At 42.6% G+C, this 25407-nt stretch overlaps 2 protein-coding genes and 1 long non-coding RNA gene across 3 annotated transcripts; 2 read left to right on the top strand and 1 right to left on the bottom strand.

Moving 5' to 3' along the window:
- Positions 1 to 1729: 1729 nt before the first annotated feature.
- On the bottom strand, positions 1730 to 9347 carry LOC119897344 (protein NLRC3-like). The gene is made up of 6 exons (XM_038710980.1): positions 9262 to 9347; positions 8895 to 9050; positions 4327 to 4562; positions 2380 to 4216; positions 2060 to 2236; positions 1730 to 1979 (listed from the first exon to the last, which is right to left on the bottom strand). The coding sequence occupies exons 2-6, from the start codon at positions 9029 to 9031 to the stop codon at positions 1745 to 1747; spliced, it is 2622 nt and encodes an 873-aa protein (XP_038566908.1). The 5' UTR covers positions 9032 to 9050; positions 9262 to 9347; the 3' UTR covers positions 1730 to 1744.
- A 7344-nt stretch (positions 9348 to 16691) lies between these two features.
- LOC119897696 lies at positions 16692 to 20899 on the top strand. Its single transcript, XR_005443420.1, has 3 exons — positions 16692 to 16795; positions 19559 to 19708; positions 20841 to 20899. It is a non-coding gene; the product is annotated as an uncharacterized LOC119897696 (long non-coding RNA).
- A 239-nt stretch (positions 20900 to 21138) lies between these two features.
- LOC119887023 (protein NLRC3-like) lies at positions 21139 to 25405 on the top strand (the record flags this gene model as incomplete). The annotated part of the gene is made up of 4 exons (XM_038698024.1): positions 21139 to 21151; positions 21195 to 23037; positions 23823 to 23999; positions 25354 to 25405. Coding segments are annotated over exons 1-4 (2085 nt in total), but the record flags the coding sequence as incomplete, so codon positions are not given.
- Between the last annotated feature and the right edge of the window lie 2 nt (positions 25406 to 25407).

Below are 25407 nucleotides of genomic sequence, written 5' to 3'. Positions count from 1 at the left end.
GGGCAAAGTTGAGAAAGACCATGAGGGAGCTGGCTGTGTGTGCCGTGTGGTAGGCAAAGGTCTTAGGCATATTATGTTCTACTACTAGGGGGCATCCCTACCATTTCTTCACCATCCCAAGATGTTCCAGGAATAATGGAGCAAAACATCAGTGAAGGGTTGTTCCTGGCTGATGACCCTGCAGTTGGCCTGATGGCACTATTCGAGGTGACACTTTTGCCATTCAAGTTTTTGTGCTGCTATACCAGTTAGACCGCAGTAAGTAACAATACTGTAGTGTTGTTCTGCACCGTTATGTTGCATTAGTGTATAATATGTGGGTCACATAAATTACAGCGACTGAGAATGGTAAAGAAGCTGTGTACCTGAGTATTGATATATCAACAATTAATCTAAATGGCATATTCCGAAAGCAAACATCGGCAGAAATCGCTCCACATTTGCTCTTTAACATTACTTTATTTCTTGCAGGTTAAAATCAACACTTTAGTAAGTAGATAGTTATATAGATTGCATTTAGGGCTCAAACGATTCATCAATTAAATTGATTAATTCAAATACTAAAATGCATCAACGCAAATTCTTTGCATCGAGGCTTTGTTTAATCCATATAACTATATAGCACACTGTTTCACACGAACATTTATTACTGTTGTTTATTGCACTTATGATAGTCAAGCTAAAAGAAAACAACAACTCTGTAATGTTACCGTCCGTCCACCGTAAAACATTACACTGCCTCGGCATGCTGTCACACGTCTGACAGGCCAATGTGCACCACACAGAACACTGGCCGACAAATTGTGCAGTTACTGTGGCTTGATACTCATCAAGTAGGTTATTTGATTTCTCACACTTTTGCCGCCCCCTTATCTGACTCCCATTAGCCCTGAAACTGACTGTATTAATCAAACCAAAAATGGCAGCGAATATTGCCACAAATATTGCCCAATCAGGGTAGAAAAGGACAAGTCTTCACAGAATGCGGGTGGGATTTGCATGGGAAGCTGCATTAAAGACAAACCCGGGACGCGGTTTATCCCATGCAAATCATCCCACCCATATTGATTCAAAACGGGACGCACTATTTAGATTCTGTATTTTAAAGGACCGGTGGCAACCATAGTTGTAACGTCACAGCCAAGCAAAAGTGCTTTTTTAACGAGGCATCAATGAATCGATGAAATATTCTGTAGAAGCTTCAAGTACTAAAATCATCGTTAGCTGCAGCCCTAATTGCGTTAGCTGATGAAGTAATGTGGCAAGCCATAATGTTACAACTATAGTATTTTGCAACGGATAATGTTAACAACTGTTGACATTACCAGGCAAGTTAACGTTAACTAAAGCACAACATCACAATGCATTTCACATGGTTGCAGTTATGTTAGTTTACCTGTCCAATAGGATGAAAGCCTACTCTGGGTTGTTTTTTATATCCAAAACAAATGAAGGTCTCTCCATGACTTAAACACATTTTTGAAGTTGACCGTGTTTTGACCAACATTGTCTTAAGCTATCATATCCTTTTAGTCTGACAGGCTTCAGCACATAAAGGTTATGTGAAGTACAAAAAGTTTTGTGAAGTAACAACCTGTTCACAAATAGGCAATAAAAAAACTACATATAGATAAAGGTTTTTCCTTCTTTTTTTCACTATTCAAAGTGTGGGAGAGGCTTATTGTAACGCAACAGGATCCCAAGCATACTAGGAGAAAATTCTCCTTACTTTACATCAACAGAACTAAATTAATGTGATTTCCTCACACATTTTCCGTGATTTATAAAGAATCTGGAAGTCTGACCTCAGAGTCTTCAGTCTACAGTCTGGAGAGTGTAGAAAATCAGAAAACGTCTTCACTCCTGAATCTTGCACAAAATTCTTACTGAGGTCCAACTCTCTTAGATGGAAGGGGTTAGACTTCAGAGCTGAGATCAGAGAAGCACAGGCTTCAACTGTGATCTGACAGTCTGTCAGCCTGCAAAGAAAGGAAAACTTTATTAAATCACCGTTGATGTTCGTGTAGACCTTCAAAGTGAATGGGACAAGATTCTGCACCTCAGAGTCTCCAGCCCACAGTGTGGACTCTTCAGTCCTGCAGAGAGCCATTCAACTCCTGAATCTTTCAGGTGAGTGTTATAACCCAGGTCCAGTTCTATCAGATGTGATGGGTTGGACTGCAGAGCCGATAACAGGACTTCACAGTGAATTTCTGTGAGTCCACACCCAGAAAGTCTGTAAGATTTGAAATTGTGACTATTACAGCTTAACAGAGATTAACGATACAATGGCTACACAATCCAATACGCAATACAACAAACCAATAATGATGGCTCCAACTGTTAAATACTATTGTTGTCATTCATATCTGGACTTACCGAGCTCTTTGGCAGTTCCTCACAGCTGGAATCAGTCTCAGTCGTCCCTCCTCTGATGTGTTGTACTTCTTCAGGTCCAACTCATCCAGAACCTCCTCTGACATCTGCAGCATGTAGGCCAGAGCTGAGCAGTGGATCACAGAGAGTTTCTTCTCTGATCTGTTCTCTGACTTCAGGAACTCTTGGATCTCCTGATGTACAGAGTGGTCGTTCATCTCCGTCAGACAGTGGAAGATGTTGATGCTTCTGTCAGGAGAGATCTCATCACTGTTCATCTCCTTCAGGATGTTGATGGCTCTCTGGATGGTTCTTGAACTGGTCTTTGTCTGACCCAGCAGGCCTCCTAAGAGTCTCTGGTTGGACTCCAGACAGAGGCCATGAAGGAAGCGAACAAACAGGTCCAGGTGGCCACTTATACTTTTGAGAGATTTCTTCATGGCTCTCACCAGGAAGACATCCACGGAAGGGTAATCATGATTATTGTCATCTTTCAGGAAACAGTCACTGTTTTCACTGTCCCAGTCCTTCCCCAGGAAGTCCTCCAGTCCCTCTGAGTTCCTGCTGGTGTAACAGTGGAACATGTAGACTGCAGCCAGAAACTCCTGAACGCTCAGATGAACAAAGCAGTAGACTGTTTTCTGGAAGATCACACTCTCTCTTTTGAAGATCTCTGTACAAACTCCTGAGTACACCGAGGTCTCTGTGACATCAAGACCACACTGCTCCAGGTCTTCTTGGTAGAACATGAGGTTTCCTTTCTCCAGCTGATCAAACGCCAGCCTCCCCAGCTTCAGAAGAACCTCCCTGTCAGCCTCCGTCAGCTCCTGTGGACTCGTCTCATGTCCCTCATCGTACTTCTGCTTCTTCCTCTTTATCTGAACCAGCAGGAAGTGTGAGTACAGGTCAGTCAGGGTCTTGGGCAGCTCTCCTCTCTGCTCTGTAGTCAACATGTGCTCCAGAACTGTAGCAGTGATCCAGCAGAAGACTGGGATTAGACACATGATGTGGAGGCTCCTGGAGGTCTTGATGTGTGAGATGATTCTGCTGGACAGCTCTTCATCACTGACTCTCCTCCTGAAGTACTCCTCCTTCTGGGCGTCAGCGAAGCCTCGTACTTCCGTTACCCTGCCGACACACGAAGGAGGGATCCGATTGGCCGCCGCAGGTCGGGAAGTTATCCAGACGAGAGCCGAGGGAAGCAGATTCCCCTCGATGAGGTTTGTCAGCAGCAGGTTGACTGATGACTTCTGTGTGACATCAGACACAACCTCACTGTTGTGGAAATCCAATGAAAGTCTGCTTTCATCCAGGCCGTCAAAGATGAACAACAGTTTCCAGACGGCGAGCTTCTCTGCTGGGACCTTCTGTAATGTTGGATGGAAAACGTGGAGCAGCGTGAGGAGACTGTGCCGCTCATCTTTGATCAAGTTCAGCTCCCTGAACGAGAGCAGAACCAGCAGACCGACATCTTGGTTTTCCGAGCCCTCTGCCCAGTCCAGAGTGAACTTCTGCACCGAGAAGGTTTTTCCAACGCCAGCGACGCCGTTGGTCAGAACCACTCTGATGGCTCTCTGTTGGCCAGGTAAGGCTTTAAAGATGTCCTGGCACCTGATTGGAGCGTCATGGAGGGTCTTCTTCTTGGAAGCTGTCTCAAGCTGCCTCACCTCATGCTGGGTATTAACCTCTTCACTCTGTCCCTCTGTGATGTAGAGCTCAGTGTAGATCCTGTTGAGGAGGGTTCCACTTCCTGTTTCATCACTTCCTTCAGTCACACGTTCACATCTCCTCCTCAGACTGATCTTATGTTCATCTAAAACCTCCTGCAGACCACCTCTCACTAAAGAAGAGAAACAATGTGAGATAAAACAAAGAATATGTGCTGATTATTTTCATTACTAATATAAAACATCAGAATATCTGAAGAAGCAGACAGATGTCCAGTCTTACTTTGTACAGAGCTGCTCTGACTGGCTGTCTGCAGTCCAGCTCTGGTTCTGGATCTGTCTCCACACTGGGGACAGGAGGAGTGTCCCGATGAAGCAGACTGGTCCCAGTATTGGGTGATGCACCATCTGCAGAACCAGTGTCCACAGCTGGTAGAGACTGGATCCTTCAGGACGTCCTGACACAAAGCACAGCAGGACGGCTGCTCCTCCACAGGAACAGGACTCCTCTTCCTCTCTCTGTGAAGACATTTCTTTAGAACTTTTCTGTTTGAATTCAGCTTTCAGTCAGTAATGAAGATGATTGTTCCTTTTATTTCAGCTCTCCTGCTCTCAGAAACACTAATTAACTGCTTTTCCTGTCTGACTGTCTGATTAAACATTTAGTGATCTGCCTGCAGTTTGTTATTAACACAAACTCAACACTTCCTGCAGCTCCTTCACAGTAAAAGCCATTAAAGAGAGCTGATTATGTCCTTCACTATTTTACAGTCTGTTACGTCCCGGTGGCATCCAGGAGATGTGGGACTAACAGCTAATTTGAATTTCCGGGGTGGAAAGTCAAGCAGGTATCACAGGTTCAAGTTTTTAACAGAAATGTATTGTAAGCAGTGGAAACGTAAGGAAATGGCTAACACAAGACAACACCCTGGACAACAGAACTATCCTCACCCCTGACACCATCTATTTCCGGTACAATGGAGGATTCTACAGACAGAAGCATGGCTGTGCCATGGGCTCACCAGTATCCCCATTGTGGCTTCTCTACATGGAAGAAGTGGAGAATAAGCCCTCAACTCCTTCAGAGAAACAGCACCGAGCCACTGGTACAGATATGTGGACGACACCTGGGTCAAAATCAAAAGCCAGGAAGTGCAAGCCTTCACAGAACACATCAACTCTGTGGACAGTAACATCAAGTTCACATGAGAAGATGTCCACAACAACAGTTTGGCCTTCCTGGACTGCGCTGTACACATTGAAGAGGACAAGAGCCTGCAGATTGGTGTTTACAGAAAATTTACAGGCTTTTTTTTAAACCCAAGAACACGCTAAGACAGATGCTGGTCCACCCCAAGGACTGCACCCCCAAGCACAAGAAAAGCAACCTAGTGTTTGCTGTTCAATGCAGTGAGGATTGCACAGACCTCTATATTGGGGAGACTAAACATTTACTTTTAGCTGACGCTTTTTATCCAAAGCGACTTACAATTGCTATACATGTCAGAGGTCACACACCTCTGGAGCAACTATGGGTTAAGTGTCTTGCTCAGGGACACAATGGTGGATGTCTCACAGTGGGAATTGAACCCAGGTTTCCCACATTAAAGGCAAGCATCTTATCTATGCACCATCACCACCCCACTACACAAACGCATGGCTCAACACAGAAGGGCCAACTCCTCAGGTCAAGACTCTGCAGTCTACTTACATCTGAAGGACAGAGGACACTCGTTTGAGGTCCACCAGGTGCACATTTTAGACAGAGAAGATGGATGGTTTGAAAGAGGTGTCAAGGAAGCCATCTACACCAGGGTCGAGAAGAACCCGGAGGAGGGGGTCTACGCCACCAATTATCCCCCACTTACAATGCTGTCCTTTCATCACTTCCCAGGAAACTCAACAAACGTAACCTATTGGCCTCAGGTGAAGATACCAACGATGGTCGTTCAGTCTTGGCCACAGGTAGTCTTAACGACTGTAACGACTGTCGTCACAGCAACCGGGAACACTAACGAACCAGCGGTATCGATGACCCGGGCCAACGACCCCACTGAGGTTAATAGCTGAGTTTCCCTGCCAGTCAGTCAGAACTGAAGAAGTCCTTTGGATGAGGGACGAAACGTCTTCCAGTATCTTCAACCAAGTCCAGTTGCCCTTCATTTTAACCTTTGTTGGATAACTATGACCTAGAGGACTAAATGTTCTGTAGTGGTCCTATTAGATCTCAGTGCAGCATTTGATACTGTTGATCACTGCACTCTGATTAATAGACTGAAAACAACTGCGGGCATTACTGGATCAACTCTGGATTGGTTTTCCTCCTATCTTTCAGGAGTTTCTCTGTGTCCATAGGAACATATATGTCAGACTCTGCTCCTTTGTCCTGTGGTGTGCCCCAAGGTTCTGTGCTCAGCCCCCTGCTGTTCAGTCTGTGTATGCTTCCTCTTGGAAAGATTATTGGTAGCTTTGAAGACATATCTTATCATTCTTATGCTGATGACATCCAATTATATTTATCTTTTAGTCCTCATAGGCTAGACAAACTGTCCTTGTTTCACAATTGCTTAGCCTCCATTAACAAATGGATGGTAGACAACTTTTTGCAACTATTCAGACAAAACTGAGGTGCTGATTTTTTCCCCAAACAACATTACCCCTAAAATTAGGCAGGCCATTGGGGCTATATCATCCTCGGTCTGTGGTGTTGTGCGAAATCTGGGTGTCATTTTTGATAAATCTATGTGTTTTAACAGTCATGTTAAATCTGTGGTTCGTTCCTGTTTTTTCCAATCGCAGGAACATTGCTAACATTGAGCTGTGGTTTCTAAAGAAGAGATGGAGATGCTTGTTCATGCTTTTATTTCTTCTCGTCTGGATTATTGCAATGTACTGTACACTTGTTTAAACAAATCCTCCATAGACAAACAGAATGCAGCTGCAAGACATTAGTCTAAAACCAACAGGAGATCACACATTACTCCTGTGCTTAAGGCTCTTCATTGGCTTCCAATTGGTTTTAGAGTACATTTTAAAATTTTAACCATTACTTATAGAGCCTTGCACGTCTTGTTTGTATGTCATTATTTTTCCTGTCACTCTCTACTGTCAACTATCAAATGAAAACAAATATAATATTCTAAAAGACAGAAGTGGTCCAAATCTACATTTGACCATTTTCTGCCCTTTTTTTATCCACTGCTAACTATTCAATGGATGTGTGTGTGTGTGTGTTATGGTGTGGTGCTCACACAGAGCTGTTTAACATGATGTGTAGCTGCTGAAAGTCATAGATTAAGTCTGTTCAGGGGCAAATATCTCAGTCTACAACCTATATAAGAGTAACTCTTCTCGTCCGTACTTTCTCTGTAGGAATCTTTAACAGCATTAGAGAGTTTAAACACCCTCTCTGTGACGTTCATGGATTACTGACAGAATTGTTCTTTAAAAGTATTGCCACATGGCTCGTGCACAGCCCAGTTTTGATAAGTCTAGGATCTAATAATTGTTCTGGAATCACCAAAGTCAATGTAACGTCTTAAATAAATCAATTATTATAGGGACTTGATCCTGATGTAATGTGATTATTTTTGGGATGTTAATAAATAAACCATGGCTCATAATCTAATGTAAGTAATAAAAGCTCTTGGCTCATAGATAACTAATGTGTGAATGTTGTAAACAGAGCTACATTATAAGATCTATACCAGCAGACTTTTGATTAACTAAAGTTACTAAAGTTACATCTTTTGTTTCCTTAATGAGTTCTCAGGTTTTAAATATATTGATTCTAGATATATTTATTTAGTTATAATCACTGTAACTAAACCATTTGTACTCAGCTGAGGAGTTAAATGTTATTGTTCCTTGCTTTATGTTTAGTGCACCAGATCACAAAGGATGACCTGTAGGAAGGAGTGTAATGCTGTCATGTTGGACAAAAGGGGACTCAATATTTTCTTTTATTGTATATAATATTATTCTGTGTATCATTCGTTCATTGATTATTCCTTTTTAAAAACAAAGGAGGGGCTTTGGTTTCTTTTATCTCTGACCGCTGTTGTATCCCTGTGCACGTGTTGTGTGCAACAGCTGTAGTCTTCCTCCGTCCCCAGATTGGTCACATATTCACAAATATAGGCTACTGTTTTTCAAGTCGCATCTCAAATTTACTGCAGCGAATATGATTGTAGATCTGAGCACTAGCCTACATTATAGCCATCTACAAAAATATAATAATATATCTGCAAGATCAGGTCAGCCTGGGTTCAAACTCTAGATCAAAAATAATTCCTATTCTTGGCTAATTGCTTTGCCTGCACAAGTATGTGATGTTTGTGAATGTTTGAGCCATTCTCATGTTTCCAGTCACATACTTATTAAGTATGTCAGTATCCAGATAGCCTTTTGTTTTGGGCTAATCTGAAGCAGCTGGTTACCTTGAGAAAGAAAATCCCCAAACATGTTTATCAAGGATTTTTTTTCGGGGCTACGGCAAAATTGATCAGTACATTAAAGCTCCAGGACACTAACCTACACATTATAACAAAGAAATACTTTTAAACTGTGTTGAGCTAACTCTTACAATACAGTTACATTAAGTGCTCGTCAATACCGTGTTTTAATGTTGAACTTTTTTCTGTTTTGGTTTTAAAATAAAAGAACAAAAACAACTTTTTTTTGTTTGTCCAATTTGGTTTTGAAAAAGAATAATCAAAGAACAATACAAGGATTAATTTTCAATGTTTTGATCCCATTTAGTTTTATTTCTTTTTATTTCTCTTCTTTTTGTCTTCATCCTCAATGCATCATCGTCCATCAGGTCAGTTTACAGTAAAAACAGTCTCTTACTTTGAGTCTGAGGGTCCAGGTTCAGGACTGAAGACTGGAGGAGTTCTGGACCGGTGACTCTTCGTAGACAGACAGCTGGATCCTGAGGACTCTGCTCCGTCCTCCTCTTCCTCTGTCCTCCTCTTCCTCTTCATCATCTTCTGGACTTCAGTCAGTCTGAGAGGTAAAACAGTAAAACTGACTGTGACTCAGAACACAAGAATCAGGAAACAAGTCACACACACACCTTTGGACATCTCCCTGACAAACTGCCTTACCTAATCCTCTGACATTAAACTGACTGTAATCTGAACGCTAAAACAAGTCGTAACCCTCAGAAACTTTCTCTGTCCACGGTAAAATAATAAAATGTTGGATTAACACTCACCCTGCCTCGGCCTTCAGTTCTCCTCCTTCTGCTCTGAACGGACTCTGAACTCTTTCTGCTTCAGGTTCCTCCCTGTTCTCAGTGTAGCTCCTCCCCTCTGCATTTACAGGAAATCAGGTGAGTTTACCTGTGTGTGTGTGTGTGTGTGTGTGTGTGTGTGTGTGTGTGTGTGTGTGTGTGTGTGTGTGTGTGTGTGTGTGTGTGTGTGTGTGTGTGTGTGTGTGTGTGTGTGTGTGTCTTTTGTTTATTAGCGTCTCTCTTGGCCTGAACAGCTTCAATTAATATTAGTTTTGGTCAAAATGTTGGAACTTATTTATGCTCTGCAGAAAATCCTTCACTTAAGACTTTTTATTATAGTGCCTTTATTTTGAGGGGCAGGTATTTATTGCTTTGTCTCACATCCTGTTGACTGAAATGTTTGCTCTTTACGGGAACCCCTTTTCTGTTTGAGGAAATACAAGGGGAGGGAACAGAGGACGGTTCCATAGATCCCTGTTTTCTAAACATTTGACTTCTTTTAACTTATTCTCTGAATTTAGAACAAACACAGCATGAAAGTGTTCAGCTGATGACAGAGATTTAGTTTTACCTGAGTTGAAAGGAAGGAGGAACCCAGGTAGGCGACGACAGAGAGGGAACTGTAAAACAACAGAAGTGAAACGCTGCAGTCAGAGAGTTGAGACTCCAGGTCGATGTGGGAGGAGCTTTGATTCGTCTCTAGATAGAAAGTCCAGGAAACAGATTCACGACTAAACCGGTTTTACGCACAGAGAGAAATGTGCAGACGCATTCTTTTCAAACTCAAAGCTGTGTTCACTGAGGACCTGCAGCCTCATTTCACCTCCAACAGCTGCTCCACCTTCATTAGACCTGTCAAGGAGAAGATCCCGCTGTGCTGCATCAGCGAGGTTGGATGCCATAACATCCCATCATCGTTATTTAACATTAGGAGGATGATCAGTGATTCATTAATAGAGCTCACAGAGAAACAGACTTTACAAAGTGATCAAATAAACAGATAATTCATTCTGAATGTAAATCAACACAAACACCAAAACACAGTCAGTAAAACTAGAAAACTTCTCCCACATGATGTTTCACGTCCACCTTATTATCTCAGCAGCAGCGACCTCCGTATAAATACCAGTTTGTGATGCAGGGAATGGTCTACACATGTTTTTTACATATGCACGGTTAATACATCTGGCCCCTGATTGGCTGGATAATACACACATTTTGAATGAGACTGTCTCGGTGTTTGTTGTGTGCATGCAGGTTTACTCTTTCACTTCAATATGTATATTCATATAATGTTTTTTATTATATTAAAATTAAAGTGTGCCAGACGCTGCCCTGGCCAGGCAGTGAGGGGAACCGCCAGGGGGTCTGGGGTTCGGTAAGAACATGCTGAGGTCTGCAAAAGGAAGATGTAAGGTGCAGAGGCAATGACGTAACTGTCAGCTCGAGCAAAGGAAGATGCAGGGCCGATTCTAGGATCAGATGTTCATGGTGCTCGGCCCCTAAAGAGAAAGTAGCATGCATACAGTGCCTTGCAAAAGTGTTCACTAATTAGTGGAGAGAATAAGAAGGCCTTCTAGAGAGGAGCTGGTGCAGAGCGGAGCGGGTCAGTGAAGGACGTCACTTTGTGTTGAAACGTGGTGAGGACATCGGGGCTCAGATCAGAGGCGTGATGACACATTGGGGTCATGAGACGAGACAATGCAAGAAAACAGGACAAGAAGGTTTTTAGAACTATTTAGATAAAATATTTGATGGTGAAATATATGTGGGTGCTCCCCCAGAAGATTTTGAGCATTAAACTGGTAATTTCCTGCATTCTGGAGACATTTTCTGCTCCAATTTACGGTGGAAATGTCTGTTTTATTTGAGGGAAAACTATATTGCATTGTATGTGTTCTTATTATGCAAATGAACCTTTCTCAGAGCATTTTCTTCTGTTAGTTAATATTTTTCAGAACGTTTTTAACAAAAGCTCAAAGCCTTGAGACTTGACTTGGACTCCAGCTCAGAGACATGAGCGGGAGGAACAGTTTATGTGGGAGAAGGGTATAAAACTAGTCTGCAGCAACCTCAGCTTCAGTTCTACATATTTTTTGATGCGGTTGTTGACCTGCGACACCACTTATTGCAATGCTTCACAATGCTTTCATCTCGTCCCAGGAAACTAAACAAACGTTCACGTTTGGCTCAGGTGAAGAGGCCAACGATGGTCGTTCAGACTTGGCCTCCAATGTGGCTCCAACAACGATTACGACGGTTGTTATAACAACCAGGAGCGCTAACAAAACAGATCTTTATTCAGATCTTAATGCTTCAGTTTTAAATGAATATGATCTGTTTCCATTAATATCCTATTAACTGGTGCAAGCTGTTGCTGTGATAAATATCCTGCCTGGGAGTCCAGTGTTACGTAGAAGCTGGCATTGCGAGCCCGGAGTGGTGGTCACCACATTGCATGTACCAAAGTGATTTTATAATAAACTTACTACTTAATGTTACATTGAGTTCGAGCTCCACGTTGATATTTTCCACTGCTGCTGCACTGTCGGATCACAGCACTGATAGTTCTGTTGGACAAAATGCAAAAGGTGTTTCAGAGCCAGAAAAAGTGTAATTTGGTGTATTTGAAGTCAAACTCTGGTGGCAACTATAAGGAACGTTTAACCTGGTTATGAAGCAGTTTAAATTTAATGTGAATGCCTCTATATGACCCACATAAGCAAACAAAACCATCAGAAGGAAGACTGGCTCATTTACTTCCACATTTCCTGTAAGAGATCCTCCTTCATGAAGGTTATAATGTTCAGTTTGTGTTGGTTCAACTTTATGGTTATTTCTGAGGCTGTAGTCATAGCGACCAAGGATGTTGCACGATGTTGGTGTCCATTAAGTCACAGAAGTGACAAAGAGGTGATTATCACAGTGCTCATTTTTACATTTACCAACAGAAACACACTTCACATGTTTTGTTTTGTGACTCATGAATATTTTAGGAACTCATGTGCCTCTTTGTCCTCTCAGTGTTTTTTGTGTATTGATGACTTAGCAACTATGGATTATTTGTTACTATCAGTTAATATGATATTATATTAGTTTTATTATTAGTCTAAATGACAGTACAGTTATTGTGGCTGTAATGTGTTGTTGTGGACAGCAGGTGGCGCTGCTGTATAAAGAAAGATGTTCAAACTGAGCTTGTGGAGCTTTTCTCTTCCTTCTTCATCAGTACTAACCAGGGCTTGACTTTAACTTTTTTGCTCGGTTTTCTAAATTTACCAGCCGCGCAGCATTTTCACCAGCCACATTTTTGTGGTTGGGAAATTAAGTGTTAGATAATTAAAGTTGACAATCTCATTATTAAATTGGCGTGCTAAAATGTACTATCATTAGCTCTGATGAGATTGTGTGTAATGCTCCTTTTTTTGAAAACATGTAGTCTAATAAGATCAACACATTAAAAGAGCAGCTTCTTATTGTATATAATAAAAGTGCTGCATAGGTTTAAACGATTAATTGAAAAGATAAAAATAAACTGGGAAAAAAACATAAAACAAACATAAAACATAGAATCAACTCTGGAAATGTAGTTGTGATATGTGCTAGTAGTAACACCCAGTCCCTTAACCATGAACAGGCTGTATCAGGGGAGAATTCAATCTCAAAACGTTTGCAGCATTTTCGGGTTGAGCGACATGTTTCTTTGCAACGTTGCTCAACGTTCTGCAACGGGCTTCAGGTGTGTTTTCTCCTGTTGGGTGGGCGTGTGCAATGCAGACAGCAGCACTGAAGTTACTGCTGCTGCTTCACAGTGAAAGACTTCAAGTGGGAAAACGCAGGCTTTTATTGTGAAGCAGCCACAGGAAATGGAACGTAACATAAACTTTCTAAAGAATCTGTACAAAGATAGATTTTATTGTTAAAGTATTTGTAGTTTCTAGTTGTGTTCACGTGAGATTCACAGTGAGACTGTAGGGCGCGGCTCTATTTCAATAAGTCACATTTAATATCCCTGTAAGACTGAACCTGATCGCCTCCTGAACCTTTGGCTTATAAAATGTTGTCTGTGGGGATTCTGGGTAATGTAGTATTTTAATGTAAACAGCAGGTGGCAGCAGAATGAAACCGAGTCAGAGAGGAGGAGTTTTATTTAAGCAAATTTATAGAGGATTTCTCTCACAGCCAGAAATAATATTTAGCTTGTTTTATTTTAGCTGAAACAAACTTTAGACTTTAACACGACTTAAAGTCCTGAGCAGAGAAATGTGAGCGTTTCAAATGTGTTTAAAGAAAAGCAGAGCGCTGAAGGTCCCGTGAGGTTTGCTGTTGGATCCTGTTGGTTTCAGTTTTTAGTGGAATGAACCTTTAATTCAGAGCAGAGACCCGTCCTCCCTCAGCATCATAAATGTTCTGTATCTGTTGCTGAAAACATGAATAAAACATCTTGATTTTTCTCTTTAATGTGTCGTGTTTTTGTTTTATTTCCTTTAGGCTCAGCAGTTTTATTCTGTCAGAGGAAACCTGTCCAGTTTACTCAGCTACCTACCATCGTAACCACACAGGGCTGTCGGAGAGAGATAGTGTCGTTATTGCTGATGTTCACTACTTATTATGTCAGCGGGCTCTCTGTTGGTCAGAACCACTCTGATGGCTCCCTGTTGGCCAGGTAAGGCTTTAAAGATGTCCTGGCACCTGATTGGAGCGTCATGGAGGGTCTTCTTCTTGGAAGCTGTCTCAAGCTGCCTCACCTCATGCTGGGTATTAACCTCTTCACTCTGTCCCTCTGTGATGTAGAGCTCAGTGTAGATCCTGTTGAGGAGGGTTCCACTTCCTGTTTCATCACTTCCTTCAGTCACACGTTCACATCTCCTCCTCAGACTGATCTTATGTTCATCTAAAACCTCCTGCAGACCTCTGCTGGCTGAGAGAGAACTGAGACTCATGGAGCCCGATATTGTCCTGAAGGTGCTTTGTGATCTGCACAACATGTGACTCCTTCTGTTCAGGTAGAAACTCCCAAGCTCAAATTATATTTATTATGTCTGTCCACAGAGCTTTGAAGGTCTGCATGAACGCACACTTGAATGTGAGATGAGTCCTCACATGTCCATTTTAGGTAGATCCACCCCTTAATACTACTTTTACTTTTATATGTTAAAGGTTAATAATTAAATGATCACTAAATGGGTAACTGATTTTAAAGACTTCCTATCACTCTTGATGCTTGATGTTTATGATGAAAGCTGAGCCTCTCAGATAAAGTCTGTGCAGTTTCAAAGATACTGATTCATTTCAGTAGTGTTTAAGAAAATGGTATCTTAAATGTCTCAAATTAAAACAGCACTTTAACGTTACACATAAACCCAGCAAAGGCTCACAGGATGGTGAAGCAGGCAAGGGTCAGAAGTCCAATTAAGGGACAAAGTCCCAAACAGGAAGGTCAAAGGTCACAGGTACAACAGCTGAACAGAAAACCCCCCGTGAGGTCGACCTAAACCTAGTGAGCTAGCAGGTGGCAGGTGAGTCGGCCTTCTTCTCAGCTCCCCTCTAAATGATCCATGCCTACTGTCCCGGTGACTGAAGGAGAGGAAACATCACTGGGTTTAACCCCAACACCTCCGTCTACCTCCAGTTCAGCTCAGCTGGGCTGAGGCACATTTGGACATTTCACTGCCTCCATTAAAAGTCTGAATGTGCTCACCCTGCTCATTCCTTCCCAAACCCAACGCTTCAATAAATGTTCTCTCCTTCCCACTGTTAGGGAGGACTTATGGATGTAGCTTCAGCAGTGATGCAGTCTGTGTGGCTTAACCAGTCCGCTTGCCAGACCAGGGTAGGAAGGTCACACTGGACTCTCCAATCAGCCCATGATAGGCTAAGAGTTGTTTGGGAGGCTGTTAAACACTCCTCATAGGTGCTTTAAGTGTTAATCCACCAGATTTGGACAATAAGCGTTCTGTCTCCCACTTAGAACATAGGAACGGAGGTTAGGAGGAAAACTGTGACCTCTGCTTTGTTGAGAGGTCGAGGGCATCATGTTAGAGGGGAAGGCTGTGATTGGCCGGAGTCTTTTGGCTCTTTTCCCGGCTCTGAAACAGTTTGCATTTTGTGCAACAGAACTGTCAGTGTTCTGTTCAGACATCGCAGCAGCAGTGGAAAATAAACACTGAGCTCTGACTCGGTCCCAGTAATACTGACCCAGTTAAAGTGACATCATGCAGTAAGTGTATTAGAAATAACAGCTTCAAATCATTTTGATGGTACACTTGATTATGTAATAGGGTGAATAGCGTCTCTGGGAATAAAGGGGCCACGGCCCTCAGTGACATCATCAATAGTGGATATAGAACCGGTTGGGAAAAACGTTTTTTAAACCTTTTGGAGGCAAAGCCGACAAACTTTTTCAGCAATTATTAGATTTAACTGCTGATTCTATTCATGTAGTTTTTATGTCCTGGTGACCAGTGACAGTGCAGTTCTGACTCTCTGCACATTCATCCAGAGAGGAGCCTGGTCTGCCCGGAGGCGTCGCCAAGATGGCTGCCGAGTGGCAGGACTGGCCTGTAAGGACTTTGGGATTATCCAGCCAATCAAGGGCCAGATGTGTAAAAAGCATGTGTAGACCATTCCCCGCATCACAAACTGGTATTTATACAGGAGGTGAAACTTCAGACCAGCGTGCACACAGTTTCCTACAGAGAGCTGCCGCGGATCTTCTCCTTGACAGGTCTACTGAAGGTGGAGCAGCTGTTGGAGGTGAAATGAGGCTGCAGTTCCTCAGTGAACACAGCTTTGAGTTTGAAAAGAATGCGTCTGCACATTTCTCTCTGTGCGTAAAACCGGTTTAGTCGTGAATCTGTTTCCTGGACTTTCTGTCTAGAGACAAATCAAAGCTCCTCCCACATCGACCTGGAGTCTCAACTCTCTGACTGCAGCGTTTCACTTCTGTTGTTTTACAGTTCCCTCTCTGTTGTCGCCTACCTGGGTTCCTCCTTCCTTTCAACTCAGGTAAAACTAAATCTCTGTCATCAGCTGAACACTTTCATGCTGTGTTTGTTCTAAATTCAGAGAACAAGTTAAAAGAAGTCAAATGTTTAGAAAACAGGGATCTACTGAGCCCTGAGGAGAGTTTCAGCTAAAATGAATCAAAGTTAAAGGATTTTCTGCAGAGCATCAATAAGTTCCAACATTTTGACCAAAACTAATTTTAATTGAAGCTGTTCAGGCCAAGAGAGACGCTCATAAACAAAACACACACACACACACACACACACACACACACACACACACACACACACACACACACACACACACACACACACACACACACACACACACACACACACACACACACACACAGGTAAACTCAGCTGGTTTCCTGTAAATGCAGAGGGGAGGAGCTACACTGATCAGGTGATCCAGGTGAGAACAGGAAGAGACCTGAAGCTGAAAGAGTTCAGTCAGACTCCATTTAGAGTCCCAGAGCAGAAGGAGGAGAACTGAAGGCTGAGGCAGGGTGAGTGTTAATCCAACATTTTATTATGTTACTGTCAAAGTCTCTGAGGCAGTTTTCTCCCTGTGGACTGGAGAGGAAAGAAACCTTAGAGGAACTCAACATTTTGATTCATCTGTGGACACAAAGTCCTGATTAGCTCAATAAAACACATTAAACCTGCAGTAACCATGGAAACAAGCACAGATTTAAAGGGAAGTGTAGCGTTCTGGCTGTTTTATTTTACTGTATAATGTGTGTGTGTGTGTGTGTGTGTGTGTGTGTGTGTGTGTGTGTGTGTGTGTGTGTGTGTGTGTGTGTGTGTGTGTTACTTCCTGTTCTCTTGTGACTCTTGAACAAACCTGTTTCTCTTGATTCTTGTGTTCTGAGCTCACAGTCACTGTTTTAACTCTTGGACTCCAGAAGTTTACTGATCAGTGACAGCGGGTTTAGTTTTACAGGGATTTATTATTATAGTGTCAAAATTGTGTCAGACACTTCAGGTTCACCTGACAAAATAAGCTGTAAAACGTTTTGACTAAATATTAACATATTGTGTTCATAGACTAAGAACTGAGTTCTTTAAGATAACTGCTGCACCAACATTAAACCTGTAACATTTAAAAGCTGAAACCCAGCTGCAAAGCTAAAATATTTTCAACTTAAACTGTAACTGAAACATCTGACTAGTGGAGGAGGACTGCTCAACTGTTTTGAACACTGAAAAGGTAAAATGGGATTTAAATAAAATAGGCTAGCAGAAACTACTATGAATAAAAGTGCCTCATGAACTGAATTTAATCTAATATCAGTCAGTACTAAAGACTGAAAACAGAAAAGTGACCTGTGAGTTTCTTCTTTCCATATTCCATAAGATAAACCTGCTGTGGGACGGGTCAGTGAAGGCATCTTGTAATTTCATCACATGTAAAAATAAATGATCTAAATTACAACTGCATTTGTTTGTGATATTTAGTCTGCTTCGTTCTCACGCAGTGCAGCCTCAGCTAAACATCTGAAGCTTGTTGCCTCTCTCACCTCTGCTCTCTGTGTTGGTGCCTGTTTTTCTCTTCTGACCTTGAACCTCAGCCTCAGGACTCACGTCAGCTCGTCTGAACTGAAGGAAATAAAATGTTTGACGGTTGAAAACAGGTTGAGGCAGCTGAGACAAAAGATGTTGCATGGATATGTGCCAAGGTATTTAAAAAATGATGTTCAGCTTGTCAGGAATCCTCCTGGCTTCTCTACCAGAGGCAGCGACACTGACATTGAACCTCGTAGATTTAAGACCTGTTCAGGACAAAACACCTTCTTGTCCACTGCAGCTTTGGAATGAAACAAACTTCCAGCTGAGATAAAAACAAGCCGTCAGATTGTTGTTTTAATCCAGCATGTGGTGAAGGGTTATTTAAAACTATTTAGAGGGAGTTGTTTGGAGTATTCTTTATTAATATAATAATGTGTGGCTCCTTGTGAGGGGACCCCAGGTGTATATGCATGTATTTGTGTTTTTATTTCTGCATATTTGTATCAGGATGTTTTAGGTTTTTTATCTAAAGACTGTAAAAGGGTTGATTGTACAGGGTACCTGAAGTCAGCTGTAGGTCTGCCATCTTTATCAGACTGCAGGAGGACCACAGTCTTAACTGTCTTGTGTTATCCTCGGCAGTTTGGAAGAAGGTGTTTTGTCACTGTGGATGACATTTTTATTTACAGTTACAGAGTGTAGATGCAGCAGGAGGAAAGTTTTATTTTAGTTTCCAGGTGTAATGAGACAAAGTGAAGGACTCTGACAGGCTGTGAAGATGCTCTTCAGGCTCTGTGTCTGATTATGAACTCTGAGATCAACCAGCCCTCCTCTCTCTAGCAGCAGCACCTGTCTGCAGTCTGTTAGTCTGCTATCAGAGACACAGGACTGTTTTTACAGTCCAACAGCTTCAGGTAACATCAGTCAGTCCAGCAGGATGCAGAGTGAGCAGATACAGGCTGTCAGTAATAATAATTATTCATTAATCCAAAGCAGCTTACAGCTGCTCGATATGTCAGAGGTCGCCTCTGGACCTACGAGGGGTTAAGAGAGGTTCAGGGAAACATTGGTGGATGTCATAGTGGGAATCTCGTGTGTCTTATCCACTGTACCATCACCACCCCAGACCTCCTCAGTATGGAGAAAAGGTCTGGCATTAATTAATCGCTGCTGATTGGGTAACACCTTGGACTCGCCCACCAAATGGGAGCAAACAGACCTTGAAGCCCGCTGCAAAACATTTAGTGAGAAATATTTTGTTCAGTCAGGAAACTGCAGCAAAGCGGTGCCAAACATTTTGAGACTGAACTCAGCTGGTTTCCTGTAGATGCAGAAGGGAGGAGCTACACTGATCAGGTGATCCAGGAGAGAACAGGTAGGAACCTGAAGCTGAAAGAGTTCAGTCAGTTCAGACTCCATTTAGAGTCCCAGAGCAGAAGGATTCACTTTATTGGCCTGAACGTCAGAAAAACTATATCCCCAAAACTTCAAAGATAATCTAAAAAATAATTACATTCATAAAGTTAGTTAAATAAATAAAACAGTAAACATGTGTGTCTGTGTGTGTACCACAGGTCAGTAGTATTTTATGTTTAGGATCAATAATGAAAGAACAATATATTAATAAATAAACACGAGTATCAAATGTGAAATGTAAAAAACAAACAAACTATCTCTCTCTAGATATGTTAAAGTTAACTCCGCAGTTGTTTCTCCTGGTTCTTGTGTTCTGAGCTCAGCGTTACTCTTTTACCTCTCAGACTGACTGAAGTCCAGAAGATGAGCACAGAGAAGAAGGAAGAGGAGGACGGAGCAGAGTCCTCAGGATCCAGCTGTCTGTCTATGAAGAGTGACTGGTCCAGTGATCAACCTCCATTCTTCAGTCCTGAACCTGGACCCTCAGACACAAAGTAAGAGACTGTTTTTACTGTAAACTGACCTGATGGAAGATGATGCATTGAGGATGAAGACAAAATGTTCTGCTAACAGATTTATATTCCTGATGCAGAACTATTAGTGCAGATACTGTTTCAAACTAAGATGGATCTGATTTGATTTCTGGAGCAAAACACCTGAGAACCTCCATTTCAGAATTTACACTTCAAGAACATCTTCATATATTTTTGCCCTCACGTTGACGTCACTGTAAAGATTTAGAAGGATTCAGAATCTGAAAGAATCTGCTTCAAATGTGTCCTTCATTTTCTCCTATTTGTCCTCTAAACACTGAGCTGTTTGGCTCTTCCTCAGATCAGCTGTTCTGATCCACCAGATGCATCTTGAATCACTTCAGATCATAACTGTGCAACATGTGGTGAAAAAGCATTTGTAGTTCAGCTTTGCTCACCTTGATGAACACTTTGCTTTGAATCATTAGTAAGTGGAGCTTTGAGCTCAGATTCTCTCCACCATATATTGTTCCTAAAGGTGAAGAACAAACATCCACGGGCAGCACTGATGGAAAAGTTAGCAGTGGATGGAAAAAGGGCAGAAAATTGGACCACTTCTCTTTTTACAATATTTGAATAGTTTTCATGTGATAGTTGACAGTAGAGAGTGACAGGAAACAGAACGACATCCAAACAAGGCTCCGTGTGGACTTGAACCTGTGACACCGCTGTTACATGCTGTGTGTTTAGACCACTTCTAAGCTCAGTTCAAAGCTAACTAACTCAAGCTAAGCTGCCCAGAGTGACTGTAAAACAGTGAAGGACATAATCAGCTCTCTTTAATGGAGGCTTTTACTGTGAAGGAGCTGCAGGAAGTGTTGAGTTTGTGTTAATAACAAACTGCAGGCAGATCACTAAATGTTTAATCAGACAGTCAGACAGGAAAAGCAGTTAATTAGTGTTTCTGAGAGCAGGAGAGCTGAAATAAAAGGAACAATCATCTTCATTACTGACTGAAAGCTGAATTCAAACAGAAAAGTAACGACACTTTTACTCTGTGACCATCTGAGCTTCTACACAGTGTCGGACACATCTGGAGATTTTTCAACAACAAGCAACAAATCATTTTAGTTCTAAAGAAATGTCTTCACAGAGAGAGGAAGAGGAGTCCTGTTCCTGTGGAGGAGCAGCCGTCCTGCTGTGCTTTGTGTCAGGACGTCCTGAAGGATCCAGTCTCTACCAGCTGTGGACACTGGTTCTGCAGACGGTGCATCACCTCATACTGGGACCAGTCTGCTTCATCAGGACACTCCTCCTGTCCCCAGTGTGGAGACAGATCCAGAACCAGAGCTGGACTGCAGACAGCCAGTCAGAGCAGCTCTGTACAAAGTAAGACTGGACATCTGTCTGCTTCTTCAGATATTCTGATATTGATGGTTTTTATATTAGTAATGAAAATAATCAGCACAGATTCTTTGTTTTATCTCACATTGTTTCTCTTCTTTAGTGAGCGGTGGTCTGCAGGAGGTTTTAGATGAACATAAGATCAGTCTGAGGAGGAGATGTGAACGTGTGACTGAAGGAAGTGATGAAACAGGAAGTGGAACCCTCCTCAACAGGATCTACACTGAGCTCTACATCACAGAGGGACAGAGTGAAGAGGTTAATACCCAGCATGAGGTGAGGCAGCTTGAGACAGCTTCCAAGAAGAAGACCCTCCATGACACTCCAATCAGGTGCCAGGACATCTTTAAAGCCTTACCTGGCCAACAGACAGCCATCAGAGTGGTTCTGACCAACGGCGTCGCTGGCGTTGGAAAAACCTTCTCGGTGCAGAAGTTCACTCTGGACTGGGCAGAGGGCTCGGAAAACCAAGATGTCGGTCTGCTGGTTCTGCTCTCGTTCAGGGAGCTGAACTTGATCAAAGATGAGCGGCACAGTCTCCTCACGCTGCTCCATGTTTTCCATCCAACATTACAGAAGGTCCCAGCAGAGAAGCTCGCCGTCTGGAAACTGTTGTTCATCTTTGACGGCCTGGATGAAAGCAGACTTTCATTGGATTTCCACAACAGTGAGGTTGTGTCTGATGTCACACAGAAGTCATCAGTCAACCTGCTGCTGACAAACCTCATCGAGGGGAATCTGCTTCCCTCTGCTCTCGTCTGGATAACTTCCCGACCTGCGGCGGCCAATCGGATCCCTCCTTCGTGTGTCGGCAGGGTAACGGAAGTACGAGGTTTCACTGACGCCCAGAAGGAGGAGTACTTCAGGAGGAGAGTCAGTGATGAAGAGATGTCCAGCAGAATCATCTCACACATCAAGACCTCCAGGAGCCTCCACATCATGTGTCTAATCCCAGTCTTCTGCTGGATCACTGCTACAGTTCTGGAGCACATGTTGACTACAGAGCAGAGAGGAGAGCTGCCCAAGACCCTGACTGACCTGTACTCACACTTCCTGCTGGTTCAGATAAAGAGGAAGAAGCAGAAGTACGATGAGGGACATGAGACGAGTCCACAGGAGCTGACGGAGGCTGACAGGGAGGTTCTTCTGAAGCTGGGGAGGTTGGCGTTTGAACAGCTGGAGAAAGGAAACATCATGTTCTACCAAGAAGACCTGGAGCAGTGTGGTCTTGATGTCACAGAGGCCTCGGTGTACTCAGGAGTTTGTACAGAGATCTTCAAAAGAGAGAGTGTGATCTTCCAGAAAACAGTCTACTGCTTTGTTCATCTGAGCGTTCAGGAGTTTCTGGCTGCAGTCTACATGTTCCACTGTTACACCAGCAGGAACTCAGAGGTACTGGAGGACTTCCTGGGGAAAGACTGGAAACAGAAAGACTCAAACTCTTTATTCAAGAAGGTGTCAATGTTATTTGCAATCAACCCATCCCTGGATGTCTTCCTGAGGAGCGCCATGGAGAAATCCCTCGACAGTAAAAATGGCCACCTGGACCTGTTTGTTCGCTTCCTTCATGGCCTCTCTCTGGAGTCCAACCAGAGACTCTTAGGAGGCCTGCTAGGTCGGACAGACAACAGTCCAGAAATCATCCAGAGAGCCATCAACAACCTGAAGGAGATGAACAGTGATGGGATCTCTCCTGACAGAAGCATCAACATCTTCCACTGTCTGACGGAGATGAACGACCACTCAGTACATCAGGAGATCCAAGAGTTCCTGAAGTCAGAGAACAGATCAGAGAAGGAACTCTCTGAGATCCACTGCTCAGCTCTGGCCTACATGCTGCAGATGTCAGAGGAGGTTCTGGATGAGTTGGAGCTGAGGAAGTACAACACATCAGAGGAGGGACGACTGAGACTGATTCCAGTCGTGAGGAACTGCAGGAAGGCTCGGTAAGTCCAGAGTGATTACCATTGTAAATCAGTGTGGATTAGTAGTTTAGTTCTTCAAATATAAAAACCTTAATGTTCTCATAATTCTTAAAGTGTTCCACTTTGCTTATTACAAATATTTATATCAGTTGTATTTTGTCTCATATGTTCTTGAGGTGTTATAAAGGGTTAGGATTTTTCAGTTGGTTGTATTTTTTTGCTGTCAAGTTAATGAACTTCGTAGTCATTGGCTGTTAAAAGTCACATTGATTGTTACATGACAAGTTCAGCCATTTTCCTGTAAATAAGCTAGAAAACAGCGTGATCTTGCTCCATCTGTGTGATCTTTGGGGAAGCTTTGTTTGTGAGTTACTCAAGAGTGTTTGCTATCTGGTGATGTGTGCCTCACTATGCGCTCAGGTGCCAGAATACATGTTCCATGTGAAATAAACTTCGTTGAAACATACTTCGTTGTGGTTTGGAAGTTCTCTGGTGAACTTGCGGAGGATATGTCCATAGACATGCGACTGTGGCAGAGGCTTCACCATGCCAGAGGCCCCTGAGTGGCCGGCAAATTTTCACTTTGTCACTGTCCGTATCATCTGTCATGTACACCAAAATATTTAATTATTCATCTAATATTGTCCAATGTTTGTTTCTCTTCTGTGGACAGCAGCAGGTATGAAAGAGAGATCACCTTTCACAATTGTTGTTAATTGTTCACCGAGTTGTAAAAAGTTTTGAAGAGCAAATGTTACATTTATACAGTTTCCAAATACATTTTTGTAATCTATGTGTCTTAACAGACTTTATGACTGTGGACTCTCAGAGACTCACTGTGTCCTTGTGGCCTCAGCTCTAAAGTCCAACCCCTCCCATCTGAGAGAGCTGGACCTGAGTCAGAACTACAGCCTTCAAGATTTAGGACTGAAGCTGCTTTCTGCTGGACTGGAGAGTCCAAACAGTAGACTGGAGACTCTGAGGTAAGTTCACTGACTGTAGCTTATGTATTATTTTTGTACATATTCAATTGAAATCTGACAGAGGTATTACATTCTTGGTTCATAACGTTTAGGATTTGTCTGAGCACTCCTTTCTTTCCAAATGACGGAACATTTTTGAAATTATAAAATGGCTGAGTAACGGGGAGTAGAGATGGAAACAGGCTGCAGACAGTTTGAGCTTCTGTGTAAACAGAGAGAGATAGGTTAGATAAAGAATTTGTGCAAAGCTCAATAATGGTGAAGTTAGTGTAGCGCCCCCTAGTTCTCACCAGTACTATAAAACAATTAGCTTGCCGTATAGACGGGTTTCTTGTATACAAACACTACTGGATGCACGCGCAGCCAGGGAGCAAAACACCTGAGAACCTCCATTTCAGAATTTACACTTCAAGAACATCTTCATATATTTTTGCCCTCACGTTGACGTCACTGTAAAGATTTAGAAGGATTCAGAATCTGAAAGAATCTGCTTCAAATGTGTCCTTCATTTTCTCCTATTGGTCCTCTAAACACTGAGCTGTTTGGCTCTTCCTCAGATCAGCTGTTCTGATCCACCAGATGCATCTTGAATCACTTCAGATCATAATTGTGCAACATGTGGTGAAAAAGCATTTGTAGTTCAGCTTTGCTCACCTTGATGAACACTTTGCTTTGAATCATTAGTAAGTGGAGCTTTGAGCTCAGATTCTCTCCACCATATATTGTTCCTAAAGGTGAAGAACAAACATCCACGGGCAGCACTGATGGAAAAGTTAGCAGTGGATGGAAAAAGGGCAGAAAATTGGACCACTTCTCTTTTTACAATATTTGAATAGTTTTCATGTGATAGTTGACAGTAGAGAGTGACAGGAAACAGAATGACATCCAAACAAGGCTCCGTGTGGACTTGAACCTGTGACACCGCTGTTACATGCTGTGTGTTTAGACCACTTCTAAGCTCAGTTCAAAGCTAACTAACTCAAGCTAAGCTGCCCAGAGTGACTGTAAAACAGTGAAGGACATAATCAGCTCTCTTTAATGGAGGCTTTTACTGTGAAGGAGCTGCAGGAAGTGTTGAGTTTGTGTTAATAACAAACTGCAGGCAGATCACTAAATGTTTAATCAGACAGTCAGACAGGAAAAGCAGTTAATTAGTGTTTCTGAGAGCAGGAGAGCTGAAATAAAAGGAACAATCATCTTCATTACTGACTGAAAGCTGAATTCAAACAGAAAAGTAACGACACTTTTACTGTTCTCTGTGACCATCTGAGCTTCTACACAGTGTCGGACACATCTGGAGATTTTTCAACAACAAGCAACAAATCATTTGAGTTCTAAAGAAATGTCTTCACAGAGAGAGGAAGAGGAGTCCTGTTCCTGTGGAGGAGCAGCCGTCCTGCTGTGCTTT

Source organism: Micropterus salmoides, unplaced genomic scaffold (genome assembly GCF_014851395.1).
Source record: "Micropterus salmoides isolate LMB-PRFRI ecotype aquatic unplaced genomic scaffold, ASM1485139v1 Ms_hic_scaffold_1, whole genome shotgun sequence".
In the NCBI taxonomy this organism is placed as follows: Eukaryota; Metazoa; Chordata; class Actinopteri; order Centrarchiformes; family Centrarchidae; genus Micropterus; species Micropterus salmoides.
This window is presented reverse-complemented; position numbering and strand designations above follow the sequence as displayed.